Raw genomic sequence first — 23,932 nt, 5'->3', positions numbered from 1 at the left:
CTGTGTGACCTTGGGCAAGTCACTTAGCCCCAATTGCCTTGCCTTCCCCTCTCCAAAAAAGGGGGGGGACATCCTCTTAAGTATCTCCACTCTCCCTTGCCCACTACACCCACTCCCACATTACTGTCCCCAGATCTGGCCTCTTTCCTGACGTTCAGACCCTCTAGACCACTCCCTACATCTCCTGCTAGCCCCTCAGACTCAGCATGTTCCAAACTGAGCTGTCCAGCATGACTAACCCATTCGTCTTACAGGCTTCCCTCTGTCAGCAACATCATCTTCCCACTCCCAGGGTCAAAACCTGGTATTGTTTTTAACTCTTCTCTCTCTCCTTTACCCCCTCCCTTCTAGTCACTTCCCAAGTGCTATCAGGTCTACCTCTGCAACAACTCTTTTCATTGACCCTGTCAGCCCTGGTGACCTTGGACAATTCACTGAAAATCCCTTGGCCTCAGTTTCCTATTCTATAAAATGAGGAGCTTGAACTAGATGATTTTTTTTTGCTTTTTGGAGGGGGGAAGGTAGGGCAATTGGGTCCCTTCTGTTCCTCCTTACCTCTCACCTGGACTATTGCAAAAGCCTCCTCCTACCTCCCATCTGAGGGGGTTCTAATGGACTCTTAAGGCCAATTGGAGTCAACAGCTCAATAAAGCAGCCAAAAAATTCAAATGTGATTGCAGATGAGAGACATGGTGTCCAGAAATAGGGAGAGAACGTCGTATTTCTGCCATTGTCAGATCTCACCTGGACCATTGTAGGTTCATTCATTTAGACTTCAAACTTGGTCATCTAACCCCTTCACTTGGCCAGAGAGGCCAAGTCACTTGCCAGGAGTCATGTAGCTGGACCATGTAGGAGTCAGGATTTGAACCCAGATAGATTTTACTCCCAAAGTAGCATTTTAGCCACCATACCCCAAGTTAAATTCTAGGTACCACATTTTAAGAACAACTTCGATAAACTGAAGAAAGATCAAGGGTGGTCAAGAGGCCTCAAGATTGCACCTTATAAGGATATATTTAAGAAGTTGTGGTTGTCTAGGCCAGCAGAGGGACAAGCTGTCCACTTTCTGTATCTGAAAAGATAGAGATGAAAGATGGCTGAACAATGAGCCATGAATGGGAGTCATAGAAAGGCCTATTTCAACTCAATACAAAGAAAACTTCCCAAGACTTGACAGCACTTCAAGAGTGGGCCAGGCCAACTCACAGAGACAGTGAGTTCTCCCTCCAGGAAAGTCTTCTAGGAGAGACTGAATACCCACTTTGGGGGTACTTTACTTTGGAGTAAGGGGTAGATTTTCTACTCTGGCATGGAACAGACCATAAGGCTCCTGGGGGGCTTTGCGGTTCTCAGTATCTGTGTTTCTATCTTTTGTGCATAGAATATCAGAGATAAAAGGGACCTTGGAGATTGTCTAGACCAACAGCACCCCCATTTTACAGATAGGGAAACTGAGGACTAGAGAGGAGTGACTTTCCCTGAACTCCCATTATATGTTAGTAGCAGAGCTGGGAAGTCACTCAATGCTGTATCAATGGGACTGGCCCTCCCTAACCAGACCCTCTCAGTGTGAGTTAATAAGAGTCTCAAAGGCCCCAAATTCTTCTCCCATGTGCCAAGCACAATACCTTCTTCACTCTTGTTACCTCTCCTCTACCTCAGAATGATGACCAGTAGAGATTTTAATGGGTACAACAAAAGGGGAAAATGGGTGGGGAGCATTTCCTTACATTTAGCAGGATTTAGGCTAACATCTGAGGCCTAAAGCAATAAGCCTGGAGAATGGGGAATTTGGAATATAGAGGTACTGGGCATGAGGTCAAGGGGCAGTGGTCCCCAAGGTGATGTTTGTCATGGGACTCCAAGGTCAAGTTATTTAACATATTTACAAATTTATTAAACCCAAAGATATATAGACCTTTCATTGCTATACTGTATGTTCAACCCTGTACTTTAATCCTGAAGACTCAAGAGAAACCTAAAATTGGGACCCATATCCTAGAGGAAGTTCACCAGACAAAGAAAAATATGAGATATGGTGCTAAGGGGAAAGCTGATGCTCAGGCAGAGCCTTAAAAGATGGCCAAGATGTAGGCATATTTAAGAAAAAAAAGGAAAGCCACTACAGGAGAGAGGAACAGCATAAGCAAAGGCTTAGAGGTGGGAATGAGCCTGGAATGCTCCAGAAAGGACAGGACTTGTGTATTATGACTACTGGTTCCTCTCACAAAAATCAAAATGACTTTGAATCAAAAGAAGCATGGGGCCAAGCAAGAGGCAAATTTTGCAAGGTTTAAAAGATTGTTCTTCCTTTGTCTTACAGCATAACTGATAAGTCAAGTAGTAGCAGCACAGAGAGTATCCGTCGGCCTAAAAGGTAAGCAGAAAAAGAGAGAGAGAGAGAGAGAGAGAGAGAGAGAGAGAGAATCCATGAGCCAATTGCTTGCCGAAATGTTAGCTTTAGTCATTGACATTCGATTATATTTCATCAGAATCAGGAAAGGAGGGGTAAGAAAAAGAAAATAGACCTGAGGGTCATAAGGAACCAAAGCTAGGTCCTAAAAAAAATGAGATCTCAGGCTGCATTAAGAAAGCATGCCCAGAATGGAGAAGGTAATAATCTAGCTGTATTCTGCGCTGTATGGACTTCATTTCAAGTATTATCCTAGTTCTGCAATCCACTTTTTATTGAGGATGTGAAGTTCTCCAGATTAGCAATATCTTTGATATATGCACTTACTCAGTCACACCTATACCAACCCAGTCATCTGTCTCTAGAGCCCTGTTGGTGATGGGGGTTTAAGATGCCTTCCTTAGTACTAGATCTCAGATACACTACATAAGCAAATGGGGAGAGGAAACAGAAAATGTGGTCTATACCATATTCCATCTCTTTGAACCATGTGTCTAAAGTATACCTGTTTCCCCTTTTCCCACTTCACTCATACTCCTGCCCTCTAAAGCAGGGGTGATGATATGGTGCCACTCCTGTGCCTTGGGGCTGGGCTAAGGACTCTTCTAGGATGGGCCAGGAGAGAGGGACCCAGGCCACTGGTGGGACACCAAACTGTGTGCCAACAGACCACCTAAAATTTCCCTATATCTCCCTGAGCTCATCCAACCACATGGGGAGAAGTAAGGCCCTCAGCCCTGTTCTGATGGAGGCATCATGGGCTACTCAGACACCCTCCCACTCATCACCACCCACAGGAAGACTAAGAGAGTAGGATTTCTATGATTCCCTCCCCCCCCCCAAAAAAAAAACACAGCTTTCCCAATATGGAAATTCTTCCTGAAAACAACTTCCCAGCTTCCTTCTGAATCTTGAGCAAAGTCAATAGGACCCCTGTACCATACAGACCACACAACAACCTGGCAGTGCTTCACCTTTTAATGCAGCCTTTATCCCTCCTAACACGTATTCATCCTTAAACTTTATTCCTCTGTCTTTGATGGTGAATTAAGAATAAAACAGACTTCCTTGTTGAGAACAGAAGGCCTTATTATAAACTCTCCAGCATGTTCAGTACTATTTAGTACTTCCAAGTTACACCTTAGACATTATACAGCTGTCAGTATCCTCTGGTGATGGCCGCTGTCCTTCTCTGAATTGCTCTATGCTGGGCAAGCTCTGCTGGTCACCATGCCAATCTTTTTTGTCATCTTCTAGATTTCAGCTATTTAGACTCTTCAGGGCAGCTAGGTGGCACCACAGTCCACAGAGTGCTAGACCTGAAGTCAGGAAGACCTGAGTTCAAATTCAGCCTCAGATACTAGCTGTGTGACCCTGGGCAAGTCTTTCTTTTTTTCTTATTTAGTATTTTATTTTTCCCCAGTTATATGTAAAAACAATGTTTAATGTTTGTTTTTAAAACTTTGAGTTCCAAATTCTTTCCCTTCCCCACCCTCCCTCATTGAGAAAGCAAGCAATTCAGCATAGGTTATACATGTATACTCACACAAAACATTTCCATAATAATCATGTTGTGAAAGAAAACATAGACAAAAAAACTCAAGAAAAATAAAGTATAAAAAATCTGCTTCAGTCTGTGTTCAGACACCATCAGTTCTTTCTCTGAGGATGGAGAGCATTTTTCATCATAAGTCTTCAGAGTTGTCTTGGATCATTGTATTGCTGAGAATAGCCAAGTCATTCACAGATGATCATCTTATAATACTGCTGTTACTTTGTACACAGCACATTTCACTTTGTATCACCTCATGTAAGTCCAGATTTTTTCTGAGAGCATCCTGCTTGGCATTTCTTATAGCACAATAGTATTCCATCATAATCACATACCACAGTTTGTTCAGCCATTTCCCCAATTGATGGACATCCCCTCAGTTTCCAATTCTTTGCCCCTGGAAAAGAGCTGCTATAAATATTTTTGCACATACAGGTCTTTTTCCTTTTTGTTTTGTTTTTTATCTTCTTTGCACACAGACCTGGCAGTGGTATTGCTAGGTAAAAGGGTATGCCTGGTAGTATAGCCCTTTGGGCATAGTTTCAAATTGCTCTACAGAATGGTCGAATCAGCTCACAACTCCACCAACAATGCATTTAATGTCTCATTTTCCCCAAATCCTGGGCAAGTCTCTTAACCCTGTTTGCCTCAGTTTTCTCATCTGTAAAATGAGCTGGAGAAGGAAAGTCATAGAATCTTTACCAAGAAAACGCCAAATGGAGTCACAGAGAATCAAACACAATTGAAACAAACTAAACTAAACAAACAACATTTAGCCTGCTCAGCTATTTAGCCTTCATAAGATGTGCAGAGGCTGGAAAGCCTCACCCTAACAAGGATAAATTGATTCTATATTCATCCTGCTCTAAGCAGGGCTTTAAGCCAGAACACCCAGATAAGACAATCAGAAAAGGGCAGCAAAAAGCTGAGTGAAAGCCCATTCTCTTTATTCCCTTTCCCCTACCAACATACTACTCTTTAGTCCCAGACAACTATCTCCCTTGGGGTTAGAAAATTCTTCTTAATGAATATGCAAGTCGTGATTTTGAGACTGCATCCCCAAACTGTATCCTAATGGTTCCACCTTAAGACACCCCATGGGAGCTCTGTGGGGCCATGGAGTTTAAAGGCTGCCCTCACTCCCTAAATCTGCTTTGGTTCTCATGCAAATAAAGCCAGAGGCAAGAATAAAAGGCTATATGAAGCAAGCAGAGCCACATTCCTGCTATTATTGTACATATCTGCCAGCAACAAAAGCATAGTCTTTTATGGTGTGTTCTGACTAGGTCAGCCCTGAATAGTCTCCCTGCATCTACATGAGGCAAGCCTCTGTCTGTAAAGCTAAATTATGTTCATCACTCAGAAAAGGCATTGTATTGGATGCCATAGGAGGAACAGTTATAAGGACTGGGAATGTTAAGCCCAAAGAAGAAAAGACACAAGAGGACTCAGCCTCAAGTATTGGAAGGAGTATTGGATGATAGAATTAGACAGCAGTGGGTACAAGTGGCAAAGATTTCACCTTGGTGTAAGAAAAAACTCTTGAATGCTCAGAGTTATTTTAAAGTAGAGCGGGTCCGGGATGAGCCCAAGGGCCTTCCTACAGGACGAGGAGAGTGAGTTTTCAGACCCAGAGCCTGGGGCTGCTGGAGGGGAAGAATCGAAGTCAGAAAACGGGGAGAATGCACCCATTTACTGTGTTTACCATAAACCAGATATCAACTGCTTCATGATTGGCTGTGACAATTGCAATGAATGGTTCCATGGTGACTGCATCAAGATCACAGAGAAGATGGCAAAGGCCATCCACGAGTGGTACTGCTTGCAGTGCCGGGAAAAGGACCCAAAGCTGGAGATCCAATACCGACACAAAAAACCTTGTCGTGAGCGTGATGGGGAACACGAGGTTGAGCCCAGGGATGATGCGGCCACCCCTCGTAGGAAGGTTGCCTCAGATCTCCTTGTAGAGCCTATGGGAAGTGGGCCCATGACCATTCCCAAGGGCTTCACCTCTCCCCACAAGGCCCCACCTCCTTCAGCACCTGGGCCTGTACTAGAGGTATCCAACCAGCAGATCAAACGGTCGGCTGGGATGTGTGGGGAGTGTGAGGCCTGCTGACGGACTGAGGATTGTGGCCACTGTGACTTCTGCCGTGACATGAAGAAATTTGGGGGCCCCAACAAAATCCGCCAGAAGTTCCGTCTGCGTCAATGCCAGCTCCGAGCCCGGGAATCCTCTAAGTATTTCCCTTCCTCGGTGAGTCTGGCATCAGCTGTGCAGAAACTTCTTCGGGCAAGGGAAGAACATTTCCAGATGTTAAAGGAGCCGCCTGAGGCTGTGGCCACACCTGAGGCACTCTCTGATGACGATCTGCCTTTGGACCCTGAACTCTATCAGGATTTTTGTGCTGGCGCCTTTGATGACCATACCTTGCCATGGTTGAGTGATCCTGAGGATGCCCCTCTCCTGGACCCAGTACTTCAGAAACGTGCGGTGAAAGTAAAACATGTGAAGCGGCGGGAGAAGTCAGAGAAGAAGAAGTATAAGCGTCACCGGCAGAAGCGGAGGCACAAGGGTAAGCGGAAACACACCAAACGGCCAGAAGCCAAAGACCCGGCCTCCTTGCCCCAGTGCCTGGGCCCCAGCTGTGTCCAGGCTGCCCAGCCAGGCTCCAAGTACTGCTCTGATGACTGCGGCATGAAGCTGGCTGCCAATCGCATCTATGAGATCCTACCCCAACGAATCCAGCAGTGGCAGCAAAGCCCATGTATCGCATAAGAGCATGGGAAGAAGCTTCTGGAGCGGATCCGAAGGGAGCAGCAGGGTGCTCGGCTGCGCCTGCAGGACATGGAGAGGCGCTTCCATGAGCTGGAGGCCGTCATCCTCAGGGCCAAGCAACAGGTGGTGTGCAATGAGGGAGACAGTGAGGACACAGACCTGCAGATCTTCTGTGTCTCCTGTGGCCATCCGATCAACCCTAAGGTCGCACTGAGGCACATGGAGCGTTGCTATGCCAAGTATGAGAGCCAGACGTCCTTCGGGTCGATGTACTCCACCAGAATTGAGGGGGCCACTCGACTCTCCTGTGATGTCTACAATCCACAGAGCAAAACCTACTGCAAGCGCCTGCAGGTTCTGTGTCCTGAGCACTCCAGAGACCCCAAGATGCCAGCGGATGAAGTGTGTGGCTGCCCCCTGGTATGGGATGTGTTTGAGCTGACTGGAGACTTTTGTCGCCTGCCCAAACGCCAGTGCAATCGGCACTATTGCTGGGAAAAGCTGCACAGGGCTGAGGTGGATCTGGAGCGTGTTCGGGTGTGGTACAAGTTGGATGAGCAGTTTGAGCAGGAGTGGAATGTCCGAATGGCCATGACTAACCGGGCCGGCCTGTTGGCCCTAATGCTGCACCAGACCATCCAGCATGACCCCCTCACCACAGACTTGCGCACCAATGCCAACCGCTGAGCCCAACCCTGAGGAGGTGTCCTGTCACACTTCCATCCTGCTCTGACCTCCAGCTTTCCAAGAGGGGCCTGTAGCATACTTGCCTTTGCCCTTCATCTCTCTATACCCTAGTCTGTTTCTTCTGTGTATCTGCCTGTCCTGCCCTCCCCTCCTCCCTGACTCTTTGGGTCAAATGGAGGCCTATCCATGTCAGCCACTCCTTCCTAACCTCTTTAGCCCACACTACACTCTTGACTGGTGTGGGGAGATGGAGGCCCCAAAGGGAAGTCAAGGGAGAATGGAGGGGGGGCTGGGGCTGAGGCTCCAGACTGCAGTTTGTTCACAATAAACTTTAAAGGGTTTAAAAAAAAGAGTTATTTTAAAGTAGAAATAGCTAGGTGGATCAGTGGATAAAGTGCCTGGAGTCAGGAAGATCTGAATTCAAATCTGGTCTCAGATACTTACTGGCTGGGTGACTCTGGGCAAGTCACTTCACCTGTTTGCTTCAGTTTCCTCATCTGTAAAATGAGCTGGAGAAGGAAATGCCAAACTACTCCAGTATCTCTGCTAAGAAAACCCCAGAGTCATGATGAGTCAGGCATGAATGAAGTGATTCAATAACAACAGTCCCAAAGCAGAATGTCCTGAGGAGTTCGTGGCTTTACAGGGGTCTTCATGCTGAACGTAGATGACCCCTTGTTTGTCATTGACCCCTTGTTGGTCACCAACCCCTTGTTGGTCACTGACCCCTTGGAGGGAGAAGGGGTCCCCCAGTATACTAGGTGGGGTCTGAGAACCCTTCTTACTCTGAGATTCTGTGATCATTGATTATCAACTCTGCCCTTAATATCTGTCAGGATCCCATATGCTGCCATCTCATCCCATCATCATTTAACTTGTCCTACACACTGATCTCATGTGGTTTCTGATGGAGAGACTATATCATTACCCCCCAAGTAGTTTAATAAAAATAAGTCAAGTCAAAAAGCATTTATTAAGTACCTACTGTCTGCTAAACACTGGAGGTATAAAGAGTGGCACAAAAAAATCTTTGTTGCTTTTCAATTCCTATAAAAATAGGATTGCTACCTCTGGTGAAGAGATGCAGGAGTGTCCAAGTATAGGAAGAATCCCAGAGATGGCCAGAGGGTGGGGAGCTTGGGGAGGTTGCTGTAATAGGGAAGAATTATAGGGTGGGGGAGGGGAAGCGCAGCATCCAGCACAACAAGGTGCTATGAACACCCTGAGGCACAGCCCTGTTGCCCACACCCTAGTTTTGACTCTGCTGACAGGGAGGGATAAAGAGGGAGGAATTAAAGTGAGGCTCTATCTAGTTCGGCTCTGGTTAAGCATGCCTCCATATGTAGAACAGACCAATGACCACAGCCTGACTCTTGGTGGTGGGGGGGAAGTCCCTTAGCACATGAGCTCCTAGTACCACCTGAGCCCTTGAGTGGCAATATGACATAGAGGGCAGAGGACTGGATGTGGAGTTCAGAAGTCCCACCTATAATACATGTCTTCTGTGTGACCCTGGGCAAGTCACTTAACCTCTAGGTGCCCCAAGTTCCTTCCAAATCAGTGGAGGGGATTTCCACACTGGGAAGTCCCCATACATTGATGAAAAATTAAAGACCCAGATGAAAAAATGAGCCAACAAAAAAGCTTCATCCCTCACCTCGCCTGAGCCTAGCCCAACCTTATGGTTTTGTTTTTCACATTTCTCTCTCTGCAGCTATCCTTCTGGTGCTTCAGAGGCCAAGGTCAATGTGTGCACCAATATGCGAGCCAAGTTTTTCAGCATCGCACAGGAGGCTGGTTTCTGCCTACAGGACAGACTAGAAATTCTCACAAAGTAAGACTCTTCATAAACAGGGCTTAGAGCTTTAGAGGTTGGAAGTGAAGATGGGATTCATATCCTGCCTCTTCCTCTCATTAGCTGGGAGATTCTCATCCCTCTGGTCTCTCTAGTTAGGGGCAACTCCCCTAAGCTCTCTGGGCCTCAGTTCACTCATCTGTAAAATGGGGGAGTGAGACCAAGTCACTTCCAGCTCCTTACCATCCTATGAATGAATGAATGAATGAAAAGGCATTAATTAAACTATGTGCAAAACACTGTACAAGGTCTGAGACTAGCTAGGCTTAAAAACACACTTAAAAGTATGTCTTGTTTTTTTTCAGAGAGAGGTTATTAGACAATTAGCAGCACGTCACTGTCTCTAATCCTATGAGATGTTCTCTATTCCTTGACCCAAAACTTAGTTTTATCAACAGCATGGACCCAAGACTCTGAAATGAGGGTGAGTTCAGTCATGGCATGGGAAGGTAAGGAGGCAGTCGTCAAGAGATTTGGCATGCTAAAGAAGGAAAGATAAGAGGGGAGGGGATAGGCATTCATAAAAAACCTACTATGTCCCAGGCACTGTGCTAAGCACTTTTTACAGACATCATCTCATTTGATCCCCATAACAGCCCTGGGAAGCAGGTGTTATTATTATCTTCAATTTACAGTTGTGTAAACTGAGGCAATGAGAAGCAAAGTAACTTGCCCATGGAACCCAGAACTAGAGTCTGAGACTTGTTGACTTCACTGTGCCACCAGCTGCCTCTAAGATGATTGCCCTGATATCTTAACTCCAGGGGGTAAATTAAAATTTGAAAGAATCCACCAATCACTTCCTGAAAGAGATCCCCAAATGAAAACTTCCAGGAATATTATAGGCAAATTGCAGAGCTTCCAGGTCAAAGAGAAAATACTTCAAGCAGCCGAAAAGAAATCATTCGAATATTGTGGAGCCACAGTCAGGATCACACAAGATTTAGCAGCTTCCACATTAAAGGAGCAAAGGGCTTGGAATATGATGTTCCAGAAGGTAAAGGGGCTAGTATTACAATCAAGAATAACTCACCCAGCAAAACTGAGTATTATCCTGCAGGGGAAAAAATGGATATTTAGTAAAACAGAGGACTTTCAAGAATTCCTGATTAAAAAACAAAGACCAGAGCTAAAATAGAAAATTTGGCATTCAAACACAAGATTCAAGGGTAAACATAAAAGGATAATCAATCACAAGGGGCTTAATTAAGTTCAGTTGTTTGCATTTCTGTATGTGAAAATGATACATGTAACTCCTAAGAACTTTATCATTATTAGGGCAGTTAGGAGTCTACATAGTTGGACCAGCATGGATGTGAGTCAATTATGTTGGGCTGATCTCCAAAAAAAATATAGGAATGAAACAGAGAGAGAGAGAGACAGACAGACAGAGAGAGAGACAGACAGAGACAGAGAGAGAGAGAGACAGAGACAGAGACAGAGAGAGAGAGAGAGACAGAGAGAGACAGAGACAGAGACAGAGAGAGAGAGAGAGACAGAGACAGAGACAGAGACAGAGACAGAGAGAGAGAGACAGAGACAGAGACAGAGACAGAGACAGAGAGAGAGGAGAGACAGAGACAGAGACAGAGACCGAGATAGAGAGAGAGAGAGATGCACTGGGAAGAAGGGGAAGGGAGGAGCAGGATGGGAATCTTTTTCTTACATAAAATAGATGTAGAAGGAAGAGTTTTTTATAGTGGAGAGGGAAATGAGGGGATGGAAAGTGATGCTTGAATCTCATTCTCTTTGGAATTAGTTCAAAGAGTGAAGAATACACACACACATTCAGTTGTGTATAGAAATGTAACTTGCCCCATAGGGAAATAGGAAGGGAAGGGGATAAGAGAAAGTTAAAAGGTCAAGGACAAAAGGAAGGACACGTTAAGGAAGACAGTGGTTAGAAGCAAAATAGATGACAGGATAAAAAGAGAGAGAAAAGAAGAAATAGAAGAAACTGGGATGGAGAGAAATACACAGTTATAATAACTGTGAGTGTGAATGGGATGAGCTCACCCATAAAATGGAAACAGATAGCAGAATGGATTAGAAACCAGAATCCAACAATATTGTCTTTACAAAAGAGATACTTAAAACAGAATTGACAGCTGAACTAAAGGCAGAGGTAGTGATCTTAATCTCAGACAAAGCAAAAGCAAAAATAGACCGAATTAAAAGGCACAATCAGGGAAACTACATCTTTCTAAAAGGTACCATAGACAATGAAGTAATATTAAAATTTTTCACAGCATGTTTCTCTGATAAGGGCATCATTTCTAGAATCTGTACTATGTATAGAACTGAGTTGAATTTATTTTTAAAAAAAGAGCCATTCCTCAATTGATGTTGGTCAGAGGATATAAACAGGCAGTTTTCAGAAGAAATCAAAGCTATTTATATTCATATGGAAAAAATGCTGTAAAAATGTTTTGCATGTATTATCTTCCCATATAAAAATGCAAACAGTTGAACTTTATTAAGACCTCTATGATTACTCTCATGTTTACCCTTTGTATGTTTCTCTTGAGTCTTGTGTTTGAATTACAAATTTTGTATTCAGCTCTGGCCTTTTCATCAGGAATGAATGAATATTCTATTTCATTAATTTGTTATTATTAATTAATTAATTTCACTAATTCATTTAATTTCATTAAATTGAATATTCTGTTTCATTAAATATCCATTTCCCCCCTGAAGAATTATACTCAGTTTTGCTGGGTGGGTTATTGACTAGAGAAAGGCAAATTAAAACTATTCTACTAAAGCTACATACCTATCAGAAGTGACAAATGCTGGAGATGAATGGAAAATAAATACACTACTGAACTGTTGGTGGAGTAGTGAACTGGTCCAACCATTCTGGAAAACAATTTAGAACTATACCCAAAGGACAACAAAACTGTACATACCCTTTGACCCAGAAAGACCACTACTAGGTCTGTATCCCAAAGAGATCAAAGAAAAAGAGGAATGACCTATATGTACAGTCATGTTTATAGCAGCTATTTTTGTGTGGCATAGAGTTAGAAATTAAGGGGCTGCTCATCAATTGGGGAATGACTGAATTGTTATTGTTGTTTTATCAAAATCCTACTCTTTGCAACCCCATTTGACACTTTCTTGGCAAAGATCTCTGAGTAGTTAGTTTGTCATTTCCTTCTCCAGCTCATTTTAAAGATGAGAAAAGTGAGGCAAACAGGGTTAAGTGACTAACAGTCCTAGAACCCCTGAAAACATTAGCAAAACCCTCTCCCAGGATTTCTTTAAACATACAACAAGAAAATCCTTCTTCAGGGCTTCTGAACCAACAGAAAGGCTCCCAGACCCCTGCAACAACAGCACTGTCCTTCACCAGTGGACAGTATTCATTCTGTCTGCCGGACAGTCTCCAGACCCCTGCAACAACAGTACTGTCCCTCACCAGTGGACAGTATTCACTCTCTGTCTGCAGGACAGTCTCAGGGCTTCTTAACCAAAAGCCAGGTTCCAGGACTTCTTCAACAGGACTGTCTTTCACCAGTGGACAAATCTGGCAAAACAACATCAAAACAGACAAAGTACCAGCAAAACAGCCATGTCTCCTCAGTCCTTGGCAGCTCAGGGGGCAGGTCTCAAAAGTCCAGGGCGATTCAAAGCGGCACTCAACAATCCTCTCAGTCTCTCTCTGCCTCCACGAGGTGCTGCTTCCAAAAAGTTCTTCTGCCTCTCTCTTGTCTCTCCAAATCTACATCACCAGCTCCTCCCAGTTCAGGACTCTCTTTTCACATCAACAAGTCCATCCCACAGGTGGGATTAACAAGCTCTGGGTTTTAACACAATCAATTTGAAAACCAAGCCAATACAGGGGAATCTTTAATTGCCATTACTATCACACTTGCCCAACATCACGTACTTGTCTGAGTCTGGATTTGAACTCAGGTCCCCCCCCAACTCCAGAGCCACACTCTATCCACTATGCTACCTAGGTGCATCAGCAAGTTGTGGTATATGATTATTATAGAGTGCTGTTATGCTATGGGACATGATGAGGGGGATGGTTTCAGAAAAACATGTCAAGACCTATATGAACTGATGCAAAGTGAAATGAGAAGAACCAGGAGATCACTGTGCACAGTAACAGAAATGTTGTATTGATGATCAAATGTGAAAGACTTGGCCACTCCTATCTATACAATGATCCAAGACAATTCCAAAGGGCTTATGATGAAAGATGCTATCTACCTCCAGAGATAGTACTGATGATCTCTGAATGCAAATTGAAGTATAATTGTCTCTTTTTAAAAAAATATGGCTAATATGGAAATATGTTTTACATGATTTCACATGTATAATTGATATCATGTTGTTTGCCTTTTCAGTGGGTGGGGGAGGAATGAGAGAAAGAGCATCCGGAACTCAAAGTTTAAAAAGAAAATAATTATATAAATAAATAATTAATTTTTAAAATTCTTAAAAAGAAGAAAAAATAGAAATGGCATAGTCCAGTCAGCATGAACTGAATTAGGAACACCTGGGTTCAAAACCCACCTCTGGCACATTGGTGCTGTTTGACAAGCTGTGACCAAATCACTTCTCTATCTCAATATTCCTACTCAAGGGTACTGCCACACACCTATGATGTTGGATGGGATGTGGGGCTCAGGAAGGGGAGGGGTGGTGATTGGTAGAACCCAGTCTGAAAAGAGGGATAGAAGTCTGACAAGATAGCAGGCCATAAGGATGGGGAGAAGGAAGGCAGTGTGGTTCAGGGGAAAGAATGAGTCTGAGGGGCATTTTGTCCTCCTGAGCCATATGTGGTGGTAGAAGGGCAGGGGCTCATGCCCTGGAGGCAAGCAGCTCCCTTTCTTCAAGGTCTATCAATGGAAGACAACAAAACAGCCTGTAAAACGCTATACCAAAAACCTATTCTGTCACCAGTAAATGTTCAAACGTATTCTGAAAGTAAAGCATACAAATTCTGTTGGCCACCCTGTCTGCCAAAAATGAGGGGCATACTGGTATGAACATTAAATGCACCTGTCTTGGGACTTGTCCAGGGACTCGCTAGGAGCCCCTCCTGGGTTCACTCCTTTGTTTCTCCTTTTCCCATCCAAGAACCCCTAAAATAGGGATCTTCACCAGATGAGAATTCCATCAGTGATATTGATGGACTGGCCTCCTCAAGGAGAAGGTAAGAGAGAAATCAATATTCTGGCTTCGTCCTCAGTCACTAACAGTCTCCCCTTGTTGCTTCATAGTGTCTTGAAAATGCCAGCTGCCCATCTGGACCACATCTGGCATGTGGGAAAGACTCTCAGCTACATTTGGAACCAATGTATTCTCACCATCCCCATCACTACCACCAACAACAATCCCATTACCCCTATGGGCATAAACTCACTGGACCAGTCCCACAAAGAAATAAAGGATACTATAAAAAATCATTCATTTTATAAGCATTTACTAAGCATCTAACTGTATACCCACCTTGGGGGAAGTAAGGGACTCAATATCAGAGTAAATTCCAGTTGCTTCTGAGCAAGGATTATTTCACTTTTTGTAACTGCATCCCCAGCACCTGGCACAGAGTAGGTGATTGATTTACCTGTCTGATAAGGAAAGTACCTCAAACATTCCTCCCTCTTCTTCAACCAGCCAGAAATAAGGACTCCACACTCCTACCCTGACCAACAGACAGGACTAAGGATTCATGATCTGCCCCGGTGCTGGGCAACCATCCTTTTCCAATCTCCTTCCAGCCCTTGTACAGACACTGATAATCAGATCAACATTAGCAACATTATCCGGAAGGGCCTGATAATCTTCTCTCCTATGGCTGCACTCAGAATCCCTCTGGTTCTGAGTTATAGGTACTACAGGCTGGAGCTCCCATCCCTGCCCTTCCATGTCCGTCCAATCCCATTCTATACCACTGGAGCCCTGGAATGCATCCCTCCTTCCTCTACCTCTTGGAACTGCCAGTTTCCTTCAAGACTCATCTCAAATCAACTTGTCCCTGACACCTTTCCTGGTCCTTCCCAACTCCTACTGAACCTCTTCCCAAATCTTCCTTGTATTCATTGTGTATACTGTTTTACTTACATATATACATACATGCATATTAATATGCATATATATATATATATATTTACCTTCAATAGAATATTAAATCAAGACAACAAACATTTATTAAACACCTACTATATACCAGGAACTTTGCTAAATGCTAGGGATACAAAAAAAAGGTAAGAAAACAGTGCCAACCATCAAGGAGTTCCCAGTCTGTCCTTCAGTGTCTCTGTAGACCCAGCATCTACCAGAGAGCCTGGCACATGGTAGATGGTTAAAAATGTCGATTGATTTAGATTTTTTGTGTCCTTCCCTCCCCTCCCCTATTCATATATTTTCAACATACATGTTGTTTCTCTCCAAAAAAAAAAATGCAAGCTTCTAGCAGCAGAAACGGTGTCTATTTTGTCTTTGTAGTCCCAGTTCCTGGCCCAGAGTAGAAGCTCAACAGAGTTAAACTACAGGACAGTGTAGGAGTCATTTTGGGGGGCAGCCACATCCTCCACTAGAGCCATGATCCCTCCTGTGTAGGGGTTTTCCTTCCAAGTAGCCCATCCAGAGCTCCCTACCCTGTAGTCCTATAAGTTGGGGATAGGGATGGGGACTGAACTTGTGATTTCATCAGAACAGATGAGGAAACTTCCTCTGCTAATGTAGGTCAGCATTTTCTTTACAACTCAGAGTCTTAAAGAAATGACCAGAGACACTGAGACATTCAGTGACTTGCCTAGGGTTAGTATGGGTTAGAGGCAGAATTTGAACCCGTGTCTTCTGGGTTCCAATGCTGGCTCTCTATACACCATGCCACACATTGGGATTGTTGTTGTTCAGCTGCAACCAACTTTGTGTGTCCTATGCACTCCCCCAAAACCATTTAGAACCCCTGAGAGAAAGGCCTAAAACCTGGGTTAACCAATTAGGAAAGGCACTTTGGTCCATTCTGAGTTTAAATGCTTTGTATGCCCTGGCATAACAGACATGCTTTGCTTTGCTCTCTGAGTGAACTCAAAATGCCCCTTGTGTCAGCATCTACAAGGTCAGATGAATCTGACCAGGAACACTCTTCTGTTTATGACTACCAAGGACAAGGTTCCTTGAACCAAACACTATCTTGAGTAATGGGACTTTCCTTATCTTAGTATTTTATGAACATATGCTATGTTATGTTATATCATGTCATAATAATGATAGAAGAAACACAAATATCCTGGGTCTATCATTTCAATTGACACTTTAACATGTCTCCCATCTTATTGTATTGACAACCTATCCAATTAAGAAAATTCCTTTCTCATGATGTGGTTTAACACATATGGAGACTATAACTTTAGGTGACACAGACGTCCTAAATTGGGATCACTCTAAGAGTATAAAAGGTCTTCTTCAACTTGCTTATCTCTGAGTCAGAATTATTTTCTGGCTCCCATTATACATGTATAACACTAGCTTAGGGGAATAAACTATATATGTGTGTGTATGAATGTTTGTACACAGTTTATATATAAACCACATATAATATATACATATATGTGTATCTATAGACATATGTGTGCTCACACATATGTACATATACATATACATATCACCTTGCTTGTTTGCCTCTTTTAACCAAACTTCCAGGTCAACAGATCCCATGGGATTTTTTCTCAGCAAAGATGCTAGAATGGTTTGCCATTTCCTTCTCTAGTATACCCCCATTTTTCAGATGAGAAACTGAGGAAAACAGAAATTAAATGATTTGCCCAGGTCACAGAACTAGTAAGTGTCTGAATCTGGACTTGAACTCAGATCTTCCTGACTCCGGTCCCAGTGCCCTATCCACTGTACCACCTAGCTGCCCTACACATTTGGAATGCAATAATAAAAAATACATGTCCCCGGCTTCAAAGACCTTCCATGCTTGCTTAGGGCTCACATTTGCATAGTGATTTAATGTTTGCAAAGCACAATGCATACTTTATCTTACTTGATGATCAGCCCAACCCTGTGAGGTAAATGCTATTATCATCTCCATTTTACAGATGAGAAAACTGAGGTTCTAGAGAAGTTAATGAGTAGAGGACAAAAGACTGAGCACTGCATAAATCAGTGACCTTGTCATTCCAGAGGAGTCATTGCTTGGTTCTTGAAAGAAGTAACATTTGAGTGAGACATTGAAGGATGGGTAGGCTGTCCACTGGCCAAGATGGAATTCTGATTCTCTTCCCTTCTTGTAAACTGTTTTACAGGAGGCAGGAAGAAAGAGGCTTCCAGAAGTTTTTTGCCTTCAGTATTGTCTCCAATTTTTATGATGACATAGAAAAAATGAGACATCCTATCACTATAACCAGAGGAGATGCCGAGGAGTTGGCTAACCACTGGTAAGGAATGGAAACTAGCCCAATTGACTTTCCCTTCAGGGAGGTGTTTTCCTAACATATCTATAAACCCAGGTGTTCTTCAGGCTATAGAGAAGGATCATACCCAAAGTGTCCTTGGCTAGATATAGGATCTCCAGAAAAAGTCCAAAGCCTGAGCTCATCGAAGCCTCTGTCCTTGGTGCTAAAAAAAAAATCATAGAAAATCAGAACTAGAAAAAACCTTAAGAGTATCTAGTCTAAGACCATTTTACAGGGGGGGAAACTGAGGTACATAGAAGAGAAAGGTCTTGACCAAAATCAAACAAGTTTTAGGGAGAAGAGCTGGGATTCAAACCCAGATTTTCTGTGCCCCAGACCAGTCTTCCCTCCAAAATGCAACACCTTTTCTCATCCTTGACCATAGAATCATAAATCTAAAACTGAAAGGGACCTCAGGGACCATGAATGAATGAATGAAAAAGTACTTACTATGTGCTAGGCATTGTGCTAAGTCCTGGTGATACAAATATAAGAAAGCAAAATTGTCCCTGACCTCAAGGAGATTTTACATTATAATAGGGGGAAACAACATACGAAGAATAGAGGAAGGATGTACCTGTGGCATCATCGCTATTGACAAAGATTCATGAGAGCCAAGAAATTCCATGATCCAGAAAGCAGAAAATTGTGGGGTTAAGGAAAATAAACCATAGGAGTGAGTGGGTGGTGTTCTCGGTTCTTGAGGAGGACCAAAATGACATCACTATGCTGGAGTCAAGTTACAGTGTGTCCAACTGTGGCTAGTCAGACCAATGCAGGCTCAGAATGTTCTACCATAGGTCAGGCACAAATAGTCAGTGTGAACATTTGGGGTGGATTCTCCAAATTGGTGCTTCTCTCATGGGAGTAAGTAGAAAACTCCCAAAGAGTCACAAATGACTCTGAAGCAAAGATTGAGGAATGATTTTAGCCCTCCACAAGCGGCTGCTCACTAAAGTGATACCCTGGTGGGTTGGGTTCAATCAGCATAGATTTATTAAGCACCTACTATGTGTCAGGTACTGTGCTAGGGATGGACATACAAAGATAATCAGCAAGCATTTATTAGAGAGATCCCTGGGGCAGGCAACTTGACACCTTAAGATATGGAATCAATATTGTCTGTAAAGCACCTTAGAGAATGTCAGGGTTGGGAGGACCCTTAGAACAGAGCTTATAAGAACTGAGAATGGGTCTTAGAGAATCTCTAGCCCACCCACTTTGTTGTACAAATGAAAGTAATTGAGGCTCAGACCTTGATGGACCCCCCAAAGAAAACCTCGTTAGCAGTTCCTCTAACTGGATCTCTTCTGTTGGAAATGAAGGTACTTTGATTTATTATCCAAACTCCCTGAAGATTTGAAGAAATATCGTCCTGCCAAGAAAATTCTACAGAAATTGCAAAAGCACGGAGAGAATTTGGACCTTAGAATCCGTCCACACGTCCTCCTCAGAGTACTGCAGGACCTCCGTACATGGGAGCTGTGCTCCCCGGACATCGCTGTGGCCATTGAGGTAAGCATGAGTAAGGTCTGCTCCCTGACCCCTCTGGTCACTTCCAACAATTGCCCTTCTACCTCTCCAGGGTATGCGGCCCCTTGACTGACTAGGGTCTCAGTCTAACCTCTTATATTATTGCCCTGACTGAAATGCCCCTGTCCAATCCCACCATTGGCTCAGAATCTTGCTAGGTAAAAGGAACTAAGCTAAGAAAGTAATTCAAGTATTACTAAGGTAACCTCTCATGTATAATATCTATATTTTAACAAATGTCTTCAAAGACTTAGCCTGTGTTCTCACCCATGGTCACCCATGTGTTCATTGAGGGGCTCAGGTCCTTCTCCAGGCAAAAATGCCTGCCAACAGTGAATCAGCCTGGACCTCGGGGTGCAGGAAGGGCAGGAGAACATTGGGCAGAGCTGGAGGTACTCCAGGAGGGTTTCAGTCAAGAAGCTTAACCAGAAATGTGAAACCCCTGAGAGAAGTTTCAGAAAGGAGCCTCCTTTCCTGTCTGAGCCCAGATCTTGAGGGCCACTGCTGTTCAAGGCACATTTGCATTCAGGGAAAAAACTAGCAGAGAGTGATTCCCTTCCTCTGACTCTAGCTTACTCTCTGTGATAATCATTGCTGTTTGTTGAGTCATTTCATTTGTGTCCAATTCTTTGTGACCCCATTTCAGGTTTTCTTAGCAAAGACAACTAGAAAGGTTTTCTATTTCCTTCTCCAGCTCATTTTACAGATGAGGAAACTGAGGCAAACAGGGTGAAGTGACTTGCTTAGGGTCACACAGCTAGGGTGTGTCTGAGGCCACTCCTCCTGAATCCAGGCCCAGTGCTCTATCCACTGTGCCACACCCAGCTGCCCCTAATCATACCATTAAGTTATTGAGGTGGCATCTCAGAACAATTCCAGTGTCCAAAATATGGTGGGCAGACCTGTATATGAATGACCAATCATCATAGACCCGGCCCCTCCTGGGGAACTAACCCTCCAGCACTTGGAAGAGGCACTCAGCCTGGCCACAATCCCTAAGGTTCTGGGAGGAAGGAAATAAATACATGTATAACACACGGTGCCCCTGGATCTCTCCCCACTGTTCAGCACGTCAGTTGATTTAAAATTCAGCAAGGAAGTGACAAGGGAGAGTGGGCAGAGAGGGTTGGGTCAGGAATCTAGAGACGTGGGGCTCTGATCCCCTCCATTAGCAGCTGCGACTGGAGGAATAATCCATTCACCCCTCTGAGTCTCACCACATCCATCTAAATGAGTTGGTTGGACTAGAGCACCCCACTCTGATGCTTATTGCTTGTATAACTTGGAGGAAATCCCTTCACCTCCCTGGGCTTTTTTTTCTTCATCTGTAAAATGAGGGGGGTTGGACTAGATGGTCTTCAAGGGATCCTTCCAACATTAGATCTAGGATCCTTTGAACACATAATCATTGAATGTCCTCAGCATTGTCCTGTGTACTTGAGAATACAAAAATGCTCCCTTGCCTCAAGGAATGCACAAAAGAAAGATGCCCATGACAGGGAAATGTTTCTAAGAAACCCAGATAATAACTCTCTGTCCTTCCCAAGTCAAATCAAATGAGATGATGTTTGTAAAGCACTTAGCTTTTACCTGGCACACAGTAGGTGCTTAATAAATGCTTGTTTCTTCCCCTTGCCTCCCCAAGTGCCAGAAACATACCTGAATCTGACTTGAGAATCAATGTGGCATCATACAACGTGAAAGAGATTTGGAATCAGATGATCTGGGTTCGAATCCTGGCTCTCAACTGAATCAGCAGTTGTCTAACTCTAGTCACTTAAACTCCCTGAGCCTCAGTTTCCTCCTGAGTAAAATGGGTAATACAGACTAGTCCCTTCCAGCTCTAAACAAACAAGTCTGTAGGCTCAACCCTGAGAAAGTCAAATCTCTGTAGGAAATCTATAAAATCCCACAAATAATACTAACCAGAATTTATATAGTACTCTAAGTTTATATGTTATATCATTTGATCCTTAAAATAGCATTGTGAGGTAAGGCTTAGTATTATCCCCATCTTACAGAGGGGGAACCTGACAAGGGACTTACCCAGGGTTTCACAGATGGAAAGTGCCCAAGGTAAGATTGGAACTCCAGTCTTCCAGACCTAGAGTCCAGCAAGTCTCCACAAGCCACAGAACTCTCAGTAGCTGCTCTTCCGCTCCTGACTATACAGGGTTTAAAAGCCCACTCGGCTCAGGGATAGGCATACAGAGCTCTTGAAACTGTCAAACTGTGCTTTTAATTCAATGGGCTGTACTAGTATTTGTCTCATAGGTCAAGGCTCAAACATGGCTGTCATTTTCTCCAGCCCCAGTTATCCCAGGACTACTGTCCCCAGTATGGCCATAAATTCCAGCCTCCTTGCTAGATCCCCAGGGGGTCCTGCTAAATGTTTAACAACCAGCTTTCTGAGGAGGGGAAGATACATACAGAACACACTTTTAAATTTAATCCACATTTATTACCTGCTCTTGTTTGTAGCATTTGCTTATCTGAGGTGTAAATACTCACACTAAAAATTTAACAATCGGCTCTCTTGGAGTCAAGTTCGAGCTTCCTCCTGTGCACCCCTAGTCTTGTCTTAATACATAGAATAAGGGGGCATTGGGAATTACTGTAACGGACCTCAAATGCTCCATTGCCTATAAGTCAGTGGTAAAGACGACACCCAAAGGGCCTGCCTTCAGACAGCCTCCAATCGGGCTTCCCCACTTATCTGAGAGGCGCCTTTGCTAAGAGACTTTCACAGATGCCCGAAGTAACGCTGAGTGTGTGCAAGACAAAAATATCAGAAGAAATGTAGAAAACAGGGAAAAAGGAGAAGCAATCTTCTCCAAAATGACCCTACGTTACTAATAATAGCCCAGATTTATAGAGAGCTTTAAAATGTGCAAAGTTCTTTTTATCCGTTTTCTTATTTGCACCTCGCCTTTGAGGCATTGTGGGAAAGAGCTCCAGATGTGGAGTCTGGGGCCTCGGTTTCCAATCCCAGCTTTATCCTTTAATGGCATGACCTTAGGCATGACCTCAATGCAACTCCATATCCCCATGTGTAAGATGAGTGGGGTAAGACTCAATGAGCCTTGACAATCCCTTACAGCTATGACCCTCAAGGTTCACGTTTCCAATTCTGTCTCTGCTCCTTTGGGCCTCAGTTTCCTTAGCTGTCAAAAGGAAGGGATTGACCCAAAACTAGCCATGTGACCTTGGGCAAGTCACTTAACCCCAGCTGCCCTACCTTCCTCCCTCCAGAAAAAAAAATAGGAAGGGATTGGTCCTTCACAGCTCCAGAGGTGAGCCTATGAATCCCCCTGTGACATAGGCACAGTGGGGATTATTGTCCCCATTTTACAGATGTGGATGCTGAGTTTCTAAAGAGTTAAATTACTTGCCCCAAGGTCACAGTGTTAAACAGAGGCTCGAGATAGAGACCTGGGAGGGTCCTCAAGTACAAATTCTCATGTGACAGAGGAAGAAACCAGGGTCTGGAGAGGAGAAGTGAATTTGTCAAGGTCATTCAGGTAGGAAGATGCAAAGCCAAGATTTGAGCCCAGATCCACTGTGCCATGTTGATGATGGTGTAGGCAGGCAGAGGCTTGAAAATGAAGTCCTTAACATGTGAAGGGTCTGCCCTCCAGCTGGCTCCTTCCACTAAGGAATGGATGGTGGTTCCTGGGTTGAAGACACACCACACTCCACCCCAGGCGTGAGCTGGACTTAGAAGATCCTGAGTCTAGAACTGGAAGGCACTTCTGACATGAGGCCTTCTAGCTCAGCCTCCTCATTTTACAGATGAGGAAACTGAGGTCCAAAGAAATGAACCCATCCAAGTTTTCTACAAGTCATAAAGGCTGCTAGATACTTGTTAGGTGGCTAGATGGGACAGTGGATAGAGCCCCAGGCCTGGAGTCAGAAGACCTGAATTCAAATCCAGCCTAAGACACTTACTAGCTATGTGATCCTGGACAAGTCACTTCACCCTGTTTGCCTCAGTTTCTTGAGAAGGAAATCACAAACCACTCCAGTAACTCTGCCAAAAAAACTCCAAATTGGGCCATGAAGAGTTGGACATGATTGAACAACCACAAAAGGGTCAGAGGTGGAATTTGAACTCAGGTTCCTTGATCTCCAGAGTTAGCATTCTTTCCTTTGGAGGTCATGGGCTCCTCCTCACCAAGAGTCCAAGGGTTCCTTGTGCACAAGGTTGTAGGGGGGGATTTTTATTCAGGTGGCCATCTGTTGGGCACTGTGATCCTTGAGGTCCCTTCCAACTCCAAGCTTACATGAACCTGTGGTTCCCAGGGGGCCCTATTCCTCCAGAGGGAGGGTCCCACTTCTCTGCTCACACCTGCTTACTGTGTCTCTTTCTTCCTGCAGTTTGTACGAGAGCATATTGTCCAGATGCCCCAAGTGGATTATATCAAGTGGCTTCGGACTCGGGTCAACCTTCCCGTACGATCCCACAGTGCCCCACCCCCCTAGAGAGGCCAAAGTCAGAGATGGCCAAGGGATGGCCCAGTCTGACCATGGGAACACTATTGAGGAAGATGGGGAAAATGTAGGTGGAAGTGTGGGAGCCCTTGGGAGGCTGGTGCTCGGCAATCCCTGGAAAGGTACTGCCCTCAGCTACAGCCCCACTGCCCAGGAAGTTCACAGAAGAGCCAAGAGGAAGAAAGCTAACTCT

General features: G+C 44.2%; 1 protein-coding gene and 1 pseudogene across 1 annotated transcript in view; both read left to right on the top strand.

The window, feature by feature from the left end:
• Positions 1-23,730, top strand: part of CCDC60 (coiled-coil domain containing 60) — a 219,047-nt gene extending 195,317 nt beyond the window's left edge. The window contains exons 11-15 of the mRNA XM_069081446.1: positions 2,327-2,380; positions 9,149-9,268; positions 17,566-17,697; positions 19,041-19,230; positions 23,626-23,730. Coding sequence (XP_068937547.1) covers positions 2,327-2,380; positions 9,149-9,268; positions 17,566-17,697; positions 19,041-19,230; positions 23,626-23,730 — 601 coding nt within the window. The remainder of the gene's footprint in view (positions 1-2,326; positions 2,381-9,148; positions 9,269-17,565; positions 17,698-19,040; positions 19,231-23,625) is intronic.
• On the top strand, positions 5,543-7,784 carry LOC138156238 (CXXC-type zinc finger protein 1 pseudogene; annotated as a pseudogene).
• Positions 23,731-23,932: the final 202 nt, after the last annotated feature.

The sequence above is a fragment of the Petaurus breviceps genome, unplaced genomic scaffold, assembly GCF_028583685.1.
Source record: "Petaurus breviceps papuanus isolate PSGF00001 unplaced genomic scaffold, PetGlider_PUasm1.0 99, whole genome shotgun sequence".
Taxonomy (NCBI): domain Eukaryota; kingdom Metazoa; phylum Chordata; class Mammalia; order Diprotodontia; family Petauridae; genus Petaurus; species Petaurus breviceps.
Note: the sequence above shows the minus strand (reverse complement) of the source record. Positions and strands in the feature narration are given on the sequence as shown.